At 34.6% G+C, this 12,402-nt stretch overlaps 2 protein-coding genes across 2 annotated transcripts; one reads left to right on the top strand and one right to left on the bottom strand.

The window, feature by feature from the left end:
- The first annotated feature begins 344 nt into the window (after window positions 1-344).
- LOC127078860 (protein DOS2) lies at window positions 345-2,247 on the top strand. The gene has a single exon (XM_051019283.1). It carries the CDS (start codon window positions 455-457, stop codon window positions 1,946-1,948), a length of 1,494 nt encoding a protein of 497 aa, XP_050875240.1. The 5' UTR covers window positions 345-454; the 3' UTR covers window positions 1,949-2,247.
- Window positions 2,248-4,452: 2,205 nt separating this feature from the next.
- On the bottom strand, window positions 4,453-6,656 carry LOC127078854 (BI1-like protein). The gene is made up of 4 exons (XM_051019275.1): window positions 6,184-6,656; window positions 5,984-6,097; window positions 5,729-5,886; window positions 4,453-4,888 (listed from the first exon to the last, which is right to left on the bottom strand). The coding sequence occupies exons 1-4, from the start codon at window positions 6,473-6,475 to the stop codon at window positions 4,682-4,684; spliced, it is 771 nt and encodes a 256-aa protein (XP_050875232.1). The 5' UTR covers window positions 6,476-6,656; the 3' UTR covers window positions 4,453-4,681.
- Window positions 6,657-12,402: the final 5,746 nt, after the last annotated feature.

Raw genomic sequence — 12,402 nt, 5'->3', positions numbered from 1 at the left:
TAATAGAAAATAAAATTTAAACAGATAACGAAAAGATATAATATTCCACTTTTTCATAAGATAATTATATAAAAATTCATAATCCTAAATAAATTTTGATGAAATTTCTAAGTTTTGAATTTAAATATTATACACACTTTTTAAAGAATTTAATTGTTATACAATGTGTATGTAAATAAGTTTACACCCTCAATATAATTCAAATGTATTACTATTTTAAAAAAAGTTAAGTAAAAATTAAATATTTTAAATAAATTAATGATTGTGATTAACAATTTAAAATATGTATATCATCAAATTTAAATTTTATTTATTTAAATTTGTACGATTAAAAAAACCTAATTTTGTTACAAAATCGTCCTTATTCCTTTTACGCCTTCAAAACCCACACCATTGTACACAAATCAATCCCTCCGCCAATTTCTCCAAACAACCCCTTTCCGTTTCCGCCGGCATGGACTTCTTCAAAACTGTCTTCTCCGACGAACCCGACTCGCCGTCGCATGATTCCGATCAAAGCGACTCGCCACCGCATGATCCCGACCAAGCCGAATCAGATCACGATACATCAACCGAAAACACCGCTTGGAGCTTCGGCGGCTTGATCCAAACCCTAGCATCCAAATCCGAATCTGTCCTCGCGAATTACCGGCACGATCTCGAAGAATTCGGCTCCGGCTTGAGGATTGAAACATCGGTTATCCGAGAAGCCGCCTCACGCGCTGTTAAAGACCTCCCGGTTTCCCTAGATGTTGGCGCATCGGTGGCTCAGGAATCGCTCGAGACCGTTGGCCAGGCTATTGATGACATCGGCAGCAGCGTTTGGAAATCGACGGCGCAGATTATCTCACACGGTAGGGATTCTCTCTTAGCCCCTGATTCTGATTCTGATTCAAGCCATAACGGTAACAAGAGAATATTGAGGAGTAGTAGTAGTGCTCAGGGTTTGGATTTGAAATATAGTAGATTTGATGTATTAATGCGTGGTCTTCAGGGTGATGTTAATACCTATTTGGAGGAACCTGAAGATTTGGAGAATTTCAATGAGTGGAAATTAGGGTTTGAATTGGATAATAAGGAAGAGGAGATTGAGAGTTTGATGAAAGAGAATTCTGTTGTTGATGAGATTTATGAGAAGGTTGTTCCTAGTAAGATTGATGATGAGAGATTCTGGAGTAGGTATTTTTATAAGCTGCATAAGCTTAACCAAGCTGAGGAAGCAAGGGCTAAGCTTGTGAAGCGTGCTATATCTGGCGATGAAGAGGAGGATTTGAGCTGGGATTTCGATGATGATGAAGATAATAATGATGATCGAAATGGACCCAAAGGTAGTAGTAATATTGGGGTTTCTGAATTGAAGGAGGATAATTCTGCTAAGATTGGCGCTAAGGTTCGTGCTAATGATGAGACTGTTGAGGATTTGAAGATAGAAAATGATGAGAAGGGTGTTGTTGCTCCTGAATCTATAACTGATGAAGGTGTTAATGTTGAGACTGTTAAGGATTTGAAGATAGAAAATGGTGAGAAGGGTGTTGTTGCTTCTGAGTCTGTAACTGATGAAGGTGATAAATTGGAGGTGAATAATAATGACAATGTGGCATCTAATGTTCCAGTAACGGTGACTTTGGGTGATCAAGATGAAAACTTGGATGAGAAAAACGAGGCATCAGAAGTGAAGACAGATATAGATAACGGTAATGGTGGTGAATCCTGCAAAGATAGTGATATTTCTGTTGTTTCAAGCCAGCCTTCATTGCATGAGGAAGAAGACATCAGCTGGGAAGAAATTGAAGATGTTGAAAGCAATGATGATAATAAAGACAATGTTGGTGGGTCCGAAAGTAGGATTGATTTGCGGAAGAGGTTGAGTTCGGCAACGGCTGACGAAGATGAGGATCTAAGTTGGGATACTGAAGATGATGATGATGATGAGGCTGTTAAGTCATGACCAGATTGTGGGTTCATGATCACTGTTGATTCAATTTATAAACACAAATTGCTCATTAAGGGTATAGTTTTTTTCCTCGTAACTGAATGATGTAAATACGACCTATTTTTTATGTCTTATACAAGCTCAAGGGATAAAGTGAGCACCAATTGAAATAAAGTTCAAGTGTACGCCCATGTGAACCCTTCATCCTCTTTGAAGAAGGGTCTCTAGCCATGTTCTGTGGCATCTTTTTGTGAGAAAGAATGTTCAGTTATTTGCAATACCCTTTATTTTAGGGATTGCATAATTGTGTTTTATTGAGTCGCCTTATTACTGATATATTGTTCAACCATTGTCTCAAATGCAATTTCCTTACATCACTTGGCGGTAATCTTGTAGCATCTTGTACTTGTTTGTACATAAATAAACATGGGAGATGTTCTGTAATGGGGTAAGCTTGTTTATAGTATATCATAAGAAAGAAAAACATGGTTAGAACCTTTTTCTTCACCCATTAAATAGGTACCATACTTATAGTTAATTTAGCTAGTTTGGACAAACCTGAGATTACATTTAGTTGAATGGAATTTGATTAAGTTGAAGAAATGATATGTAACATATGGATGTAAAGAATGTGGAATCTCAATCTAAAGCTATTGACTTGTTTGTTCTTCGGCGTTTATTAAGAACTAATATCTGATCTATATTTGACTGAGTTTTGTCTGTTTCTTTTTTGAGTTTAAGTAATTCTGTAATTTTATTATTAATGAGATAGTTAGTTACAAGTTGAGTCAGCGAGTAATTTGGTGTTTAAAGGTAGCCTTGTAGCTTGGTACTTGTATACAAAGATTGTTAAAATCATAAAGATTGTTAAAATCATGATTTAAAACATAAATTCTTATAAATTTTACGTTTCTGTTAGTATTTTGTGTTAAATTTTAGTAAAAATGTTTGTATGTAAAATCGTATTTTGAAACGATTTTAAACGATTTAAATCGCTTTAAAGTTGGTGAAATCATGGAAAATCTTTGGATTTTGCTCTGACCTGACTCTACCTATTTTTTCAAATTTTAAAAAGTGCATTTATATTTTGAACCATGAAAACTTCTCTGCAATTTTTTATTTTATGACTTCGCACATATTTGAGAGAGAAAGAACAAATCAATGAAATTGCTGATTCAAGCAACCTATCAATGATGAAGTTGGTGCAGGTTGTGAAATTGTTGGTATAAGCAATCCTCCAGCTTCATCTTCAATCATTTTTTCTTTGGTTGAACATATCAATGAAATTATAGATTCAAGCAACTTATTAATGAAGAATGATGAAGTTAGTGCAGGATGTGAAATTGCTGGTATAAGCAATCCCCCAGCTTCATCTTTAAATGAAGGGTTAAATTTTTGATTAAGTTGAAGATGACAATACTTATTTTTTTTAACTTAAACTTATAAAACTCTTGAATAATCTTTTGAATGTTACTTTTCATGATTTTATAAATAATTTATATAGTTCAATACAAATTTATGAATATTATATTTTATTATGATGATTTAGTATTTTTTTTAATTAAATTAAAAATTTAAATTAATGATACGTTTACCATGTCACACATATATATATATATTTAATATTATTTTAATATTAGATGAGTCAAGATAAAAACTTGATTTTGACAACCTTATTTGATGAAAAAAGACATTAATAATAGATTTATTTTATCAAATTCACAATTGTTTCATCTCTTATTCAATTTAAGTTCATGAGATCCAGTTTTTGTTAGATTGATTCTGATTGCTGCTGTATGTTAACACTGTCAATTAGACAATAGTACGAGAGTCAGAAAAAATGAAAGAAACAAAAAGTTAGGTATAAATTCAACATCCAAAAGTTATTAATATTAGAAATCTGTTCAGAAGTCAGTTAGTCACAAAAATAGTCTGAAGGTTAGCTTACAAAAATCGAAAGTCAGTTAGTCAAAGACAAAAATAGTCTGAAGGTTAGCTTACAAATAGTAAAATTTAGTTTTATAAAGAAAAACACATAATCAAGGGTATTTTGAAATAGATAAAATGAATCAACTGGTTAGGAAGGTGTAACAGCAAAACAGAGTTGAAAATTCCAGACCTAATATCGTAATACAATCAGTACTTTATAACAAGAGACAGACACTCCTTTTTTTTTCTATTGCACTTAATTGAATCTCTATTTTATCATTATAAAATTTTAACATATACTATAATCAAATAACATCACTTAGATAGTTACTTTTGACAAAACTCGATATTGTCCTTTGGAAGGAAGAATGTTCCTATTGTAAAAAATAGGATATGCTTCACATCGAGCATAAACAAATTTACATAGCATCAAACATTAGGGAACTTAACACATAGCACCAAAGTCTTGACAAATTATTGTGCTCAGATCTACATTTTACATAACACCGGCAATGATATCACAATTCTCTGCAAACAATATACTAGGGTGAAAGTATGATATCCTATGTATTATATATAAAGAGACAGCATTAAATTCAAAGTTAAAATAACATATCCCAAAGGAGATTCTTATATCACACGTAAATACAATTGTAAAGCTACAAATTTTCCATTTCACCAAAAGTGCTGTCTATCAGCTGTAGAGGAATACTAGAGAAGCATTGTATATCTGCATAATGCTTACTAAAGCATCACATAGATGCGATGCAACAAAGTAGTTTCACTTATTTTTGGTCAATATCAATTCGCCAAGGGTGACTAATTGTTTGCCTCCCTCAGAATCCTCAAGATGGAAAGGAACAGGTTCAAGATGTCAAGATAAAGGGTGACAGAGGCCCCAATGTATTCATCATAAGTGAAGCGCTTGATCAGGTTGTCAGTGTCGTAGACAAGATAAGCAGAGAAAATCATAGCACCAATTCCACCATAGATAGCATGTGCTACTGGCCCAAGAGGGAAGAACATCTGCAGCAAAGAAAAACTAGTTTTAGGCAAGAGAAAAGCTGCAAGCATAAATAATGTGTGTGCCTATAGACAGGCCTTTTTTCATTAGATGATGCAACCACATGAAGACAGCAGTTTCATCATGTCTTATAATGAATCACACCTAACGGAAAAGCATTTTAAATTTCAAATTCTGTGTATTTGGAACCGTGGTGTCAAAGCATATCACAGCAAAATGCTAGCTCTGGCAGCTTTAGAATCACACACGTTGAAAGACCATTCACCAGGGTTACAACACACCAGTCTCCCTTTAATATTTCGTCTCATTTATCCTCCTTATAAGTGCTATGAATTTTTTCTTCTCATTCCTTAACCATCTAGATTTAGACTACATCCATGTTTGGCATTGAATCCTAGAGATTCAAATTTACTTACAATCCTCAGCCCCAATCGAATAACATAGCTTCTAATGTCACCATGATTTCAACCACTGTTGTCGATGGTAGATGGCAGTCTAAGGCGGAGAGATAAAAACCGGCTGTACCGGCCACTTTGTGGCACAGTCATAGCAGATTATCGCAGAAAAAACAGTAATGTTGGTGGATATATACCCTTGCAACGAGCCCAAAAATCACCATGGTTCAATAATACTATTTCAGCCATATTTTCTACCATGGGAACTACTCAGTTTTTCTACAACAATGTCATTCTTAATCCTATCCTATATTATCCCATGTGACCACTTAGTCATCCTAATATTATCATTTGACATATAACACACACAAACTACCATTAATATTGAAACATCGAATTTTATAGTTATCAATCAATCATATGTATTAAATGATATGAAATGCAAACCTGCATCATGCCGGTGAGGACAAGAGTAAAGAGACAGGTGAACAAGAGAGGACCAAGGTAGCTAAAATCTTTTCCCTTCTTGGAAGCCCAAAAGGCATAACCAGTCAAAGAAGAAACCACAGCAGATGTTAAAATCAATGCCTCAAGAACAATCTTCCCTGCAAAACAACACACATAATATAACCAATCATCAGAATAACGGAATGACAATACCATACGCGAAATCAACCATCAAAATTGAAAACGAAACCCTACCATCTGTATTAGCACAGGTAACTCCAACGGTGAAGCTAATCGACAAGGTGAAAAGTCCAAGCAAAATATAATTATGAGGATGCTTCTGTTGATACCTCAACAAAGGAATCAAAACTGCAAAACAAAATCCAGATCAAATCAATTCAGATCGGCGCAATTGAACATGAATTACAGAAAAATCATGAAAGAGATAACCGTACAGATAAAAGGGAGGAAGACGAGGAACAGGAGAAGAGGAGAATTTCCCCTGAGAAGAAGATTAAGAGGAGCATAGAAAACGGTTATGACGGAGACGACGGTGGTGAGAAGGATCTGAGCGCAGAGGATTCCGTAGACTTTACGGATGAAACCCCAACGGAGTTGATTTTCACCGACGCTAAGACCTGGGTAGAGGGTTTCTCCTGATTCGATGTCGAATTCTTGATCATTTTTCACGCTTGTGTAGCCTCGCTTGTCCTGGTGCGCCTGTGGCTGCTGATCAAACATCATCATCTTCGTCTTGATTGCTCGATTCCTCTTCTTCCTTCTTCTGCTTTTTTTTTTTATCTAGAAGATTAGATACTGTAAATATATGATACAAAAATGAATGAATGCGCGTTGTTCAGTTTACAACGGTGACAGGCATTTCTCAAGCCGTTGGATTAGAGATTTCTTTTTCTTATTCGAAGATTAGAGTTTACTTTCATTATGTCATTGTAAACATTTATTTAACTTTACTAAAATAATGTAGAATTCTTTTTTACTAATTTAATTAGCTAAAAATTAATTTATTTCACTAAACATCAAAACATTAATACATCCAAAAATGTCAAATAAATATCAAAATAATAGGCTTTGAGTTGGTGTTTTGGCATGATGCCCAGAAGACCAAGGTTTAATTCATCTCAAATTCAATCTATTTGATTTAATGTATAAAAATTTATTCACACACAAAGAACAAAGTATATTCTCTTATCTCCACTTTTCATTATACTCAACTTGAATTTTGAAATGATTTGGACATTGAAGTGCTAATCATGTTGATCCACCACGCGTCGCCGTAAAGGAGATCAACACCACCATTCAAGATCACGAGTTCTCCAACAACATTCATTTCTAGTTTTTGAACAGAACATTGATGCAATTTGTGTGAATCGACTTCTGATTCCTACTATTTCAACGAATTCGTGTTCTCCTTCCAACTTCATCGTTTGCAACCTCCTTAGATCTCATAATCGAGAAAGTTCATAAGCAAACACAGAGATATGACGCAATCAATTCAATCAATCACTATCTTAACTGTGATTTGTCAGATTTTCATATCTCTGATTCCCTCGAGAAATCCGCAAAACAAAAGAAGAAAAGACCCTAGATCTAGAACCGGATCCACACCGAGATTACTAGAAGACGAAGGTAATCTCCTCAAAGATCATGTTGAAGGTTCACTTTACATATTTCGATCTAACTGTATAGGTACTTCCTGTCGCCAACGTGGTACTTATCGGGGAGACATCGAAGATACGATGAGTTCATAGTTAATGGCGTTGGGATACGACATAGTTAATGCTAGGTGCATATCAGGTACTAAAGCACCTTCCATAGGTACCAAAGGATCTCCGACCAGTAGACGGGCCTTCATGAAATCAGATCAAGTGTTTTCCTTATTGCTTGGTCTAGTCTTCTCCAAGAAATCCAACCCAGGGACATCACATAAGAAACAAAGACGTCTTGGCGCAAATGCAGCCCGCCTGGTAAGTGTAGCAATTCTAATGGGGTCGAGGTTCAGACGACGTTGCTCATAAATAACATTCCCTAAGTGACATCACCTAGCCTGGATAAACTTAGGATCGCATCCCCATAGTCGGGCCAGAAAAGGTGAATGGGAATCATAGACTATAAGCTCGGGGAGAAGGCACATCGAATTCTAACAGCTACCTTCGATCATCGCTCGGTTTCACCATTCCAAAGGAAAGACCGGATGGGAGGAACAGATTGATCACTAATTAGAGGTCAATGAAGCAGGTCTCTTAGAGAATGTCGTCCACATCCGACTGCCATCTTGGGTCTAAAGGGAGCCGAACATAAGGTCAGATCGCCTATAAGCTGATTGTTAGCCACTTGTCAACTACTTGAGATATATACCCACTCGGGAGTATGAGCAAATCATTTGAGAACTCAAAGAAGGGTTCCTCTAAATAAGTCAGCAAGGTCATTTAGAAGCTCAAATATGCTGAGGGGAATAAGCACAAAGATGATAGGTTCAAATCCTATGAAGGGGCATGAACCCAAGTTGGTACATATTTTAGAGCAATTGTGTTAGGAAGGACTTCAGTGTCGAGGATGAAGAAACTTAAGTAGAATAATCCAGCTGATGAGAGCAGATCAGAAACTAATGAAGACTATATGATCTTCCTTAGGTTTGGTGGTTGGGTTGCCGACCTAGTCTAAAGGTTGTGACCTTTCGTAGTGCTTATTTTCTCTTCTTGTAATTTATTTTAGATCTCTAATGTTTTATGATTCTCTTGCTACTGATATCTTCTGAGTAAGCCATTGAAGTTGATAGAGAGGTTTCAGAGAAGTTTTCAACCACTTCAGTTGGGTTTTGTTGAACAACCTTTGAAGTTTTAGGTTTTTAGGATTGAAAAGATTCAAGTGTGAGCAGTAAGAGTTGCGTTGTGTGTGAAAAACGTGATACTGTGAGTTTTTAAAAATGTTTTAAACACACAAAAATTTGAAAAAATAAGTAATGATGACCTTGAAAATCTCAGTAATAATGTCTATAACACAACACGCTACCTTGCACGCTTGTCAAAAGACATCATTACAAAAAATCGAAAAAGAAACACAATTAATGACAAAGGGTGCGTCAGAACGTGAATTTTGTTTTACCCCAAAAAAATAGTTCCCAAGGTTTATTCAAACGATTTAATGTTGTAAGAATTAGTTAGACACGTGTCAATAGTCCTTAGCCATAATGAAATCTCATTAATAAAAACATTAATATCATTCAGAGTCCGGAAGGCATAAATTCCCAGAGGGTTTCTGACTTAGGAGTTAGGACCTTCTAACCCATATAACCTTTTCATTTCATAGGGTTAACTGGTTCAGAGTCATGTTTCCCCAGATTCTTATTTTGACTCTCTAGAATAAGTACACACTGAGACTTGTATTTTCCTCAAGATAGATTTTCATTTTTAAATTCTTCATAATGAAAAAAATATGTCTCTAGCAAAGGGTTTTGTAAATATATCAACTCATTGATGATATGTATCAATAAATTTTAAATTAATAATACCCTCATGAACATAGTCTCTTATAAAATTATGTTTTATCTCAATGTGTTTACTCTAAAGTGTAAAATGGGACTCTTAGGTAAACATATGGAAGAGGTATTATCAATAAGGATATGAATGTTACTCTCATAAAGTTATAGTCTTCTAGCTGACTTTTCATCCAGAGAATCTATGTGATACATCCAGATGCTCCAATATATTCAATTTCTGTTGTTGATAGTGAAATAGTTGATTGTCTTTTGCTGGACCATGAGATTAGATTTTCACCTAGAAACTGATAACTTTCATTGGTGCTTTTTCTTTCAATTCTATCTCCAGCAAATTCAGAGTCACAATAACGTAATAACTTGTAATATGGTGATTTCTTATAACACAAAGTAAGGTTAATAGTATTTTTCAAATACCTAAGATTCTCTTAACATCTGTTAAGTGAACTTCTCTAGGATCTGACTGAAATCTAACACACAAACAAACACTGAATAAAATATCAAGTCTAGAGGCAATTAAGTACATAAGAGAGCCAATCATACATATGTATACTTTTTGATCTACCTTTTTACCTTCTTCGTCTTTCTCCAGAATGCACGTTGGATGCATTGGAGTTTTGACATGTTTGCTTTTGGCCATATCAAACTTCTTTTGAAGTTCTCTTATATATTTACTCTGATGAATGTAAGTTCCATCTGGACTTTGATTAATTTGAAATCCCATAAAGAATTTCAATTTTCCCATCATGCTCATTTCAAATTCATCATGCATTGAATTATAAAAATCTTGACAAAGAGAAGCATTAGTAGAGCCAAATATGATGTCATTAACATAAATTTGAACTATTAAAATGTCATTCTTGAACAATTTACAAAACAGACTTGTGTCAACTTTTCCTCTTGAAAAACAATTTTGTATCATAAAGTTGCTAAGCCTTTCATACCAAGCTCTGAGAGCCTGTTTCAGACCATACAAAGATTTCTTAAGTTTATAAACAAATTCAGGATTTTTGTGATTTTCAAACCTAAGGGGTTGATGAACATACACTTCCTCTGTTATATATCAATTCAAGAATTCACTTTTAACATCCATTTGATATAGAATAATATTATGATTAACTTCAAAGGATTTTAAAAGACAAATATATTCTAACCTGACCATTGGTGCAAAGGTTTTAGTATAGTCAATTCCTTCTGATGGACTATAGTCTTGTGCAACCACTCTGACTTTGTTTCTTACCACTTCACCATTATCATTCAGCTTGTTTATGAAGACTCATTTGGTTCCAATTACATGTTTTCCTTTTGGTATGGGAACTAGAGTTCACACAATCATTTCTGGAGAATTGATTCAATTCTTCTTGCATCGCCATAATCCATCCAGAGTCTAGAAAAGATTCATCACTGGAAGTTGGTTTTGTGATAAACACCAAGCCCATAAGCGTCTCTTCATATATTCTGAATGATGATTTGGTTTTGTTAGGTTTTGTCTTTTCACCAAATCCTAAATATGAGATAGTTTTTTTTAACCTCCTTTGAGGTGCTGGCGTGTTAGTAAGTTCTGGTACTAATGCGTCAGTAACTTCTGGTTCTGATGGTTTAGCTTTTTGTTAAACATCTCCATAAGCTTTCTCCTCAAAGTCTGAATAAACAATTTATAAATCTACAAATTTGTCACCTAACTTTTACTTTTCAAAGTCAATCTTATCATCAAACTTTACATGTATTGATTCTTTAACAATTTGAGTTTCAGTTTTATACATTATAGCCTTTTGAGTGTTCAGGGTATTCTAACATGATACACCTTTGAACTTTTGAATCAAACTTGTTTAAGTTATCTTTAGTGTTAAGCATATAACAAGTACACCAAATTAATGGAAATATAATTATTGGGCTTTTTGTTCTTCTACGGTTCATATGGAGTCTTCTCCAAAATTGGTCTTATTGAGATCTTATTCTGAATGTAACATGCAATATTGACTACTTATGCCCATAAGTGCCTTGCCAATCTAATTGATCATGGTTTTGGCCATCTCTTGTAGATTATAATTTTTCCTTTCAACAACTCCATTTTGCTGAGGAGTTTGGGGACATGAGAAATCATGAGAAATTCCATTGTTTTCAAAATATTTATTTTCAAATTCACCTTCATGATCACTTCTGACTTTGACAATTTTTAAATTCTTTTCATTTTTCACTTGAGTACAGAAGGTAGTAAACACAAGATGTGACTCTTCCTTGTGTTTTAATAGCTTTACCCAAGTTCATTTGCTGAAGTCATCTACGATGACTGGCCCATACTTCTTGTCATTGGCAAATACAATCTTAACTGGCCAAAACAAATAAATGTTCAAGAGCTATAGAGGCCTAGAGATAGAAACAACATTATTTTCTTTGAAATATGTTTTTGAAAACATGCCCTTCTAGCACGCCTCACAAAGAGCATTTGAAGTAAACTTCAGATTTGGAAGGCCTCTGACTAGGTTGAGCTTTTTAAGCTTAGAGATCCTTCTCATTCTAACACGACCCAACCGTCTATGCCAAGTCCATTGCTCTTCGTTCACTAACATGAGGTATTTAGCATTTTGATTTTCTAAATCTGAAAGTATGATTTTATACATATTGTTTTTCCTCTTGCTATTGAATAGTACAAACCATCCTTTTGACTCACAACTTTGCATGACTTATGATTAAAGATAATATCATAAACAATGTCACTTAAGTGAATTATGGACAAGAGGTTATGCATCAAATCATTAACTAATAAGACATTAGTAATAGAGGGAAGGGAACCATTACCTATTGTTCCAAATCCAATGATCTTACTCTTCTGATCTCCTCCAAAGCCAATTGAGCCTTCAGGCTTAAGTTCCAACTTTTGGAACATATGCCTTCTTCATGTCATGTGTCATGAGCACCCAGAGTTTGGGAATCATGACGGGTGTCTTAACTTGTCTGCTAAGGATATCTGCAACATAGACTATTTTGTTTTTAGGTACCAACATATTTTTGGATCCTTTGGGGTTATTTGTTCTAGAGGTTTCATCAACCCAGGGTTTATGTGTAGAATATATATTGTGTATGTTATCATATGTGAAACGAGAGTATAAAGCTTTTGGATTTATCACAGTTGCTTTGGGGTTAGGCTTGAACATAAAGT

The sequence above is a fragment of the Lathyrus oleraceus genome, chromosome 1, assembly GCF_024323335.1.
Source record: "Lathyrus oleraceus cultivar Zhongwan6 chromosome 1, CAAS_Psat_ZW6_1.0, whole genome shotgun sequence".
NCBI lineage: Eukaryota > Viridiplantae > Streptophyta > Magnoliopsida > Fabales > Fabaceae > Lathyrus > Lathyrus oleraceus.
This window is presented reverse-complemented; position numbering and strand designations above follow the sequence as displayed.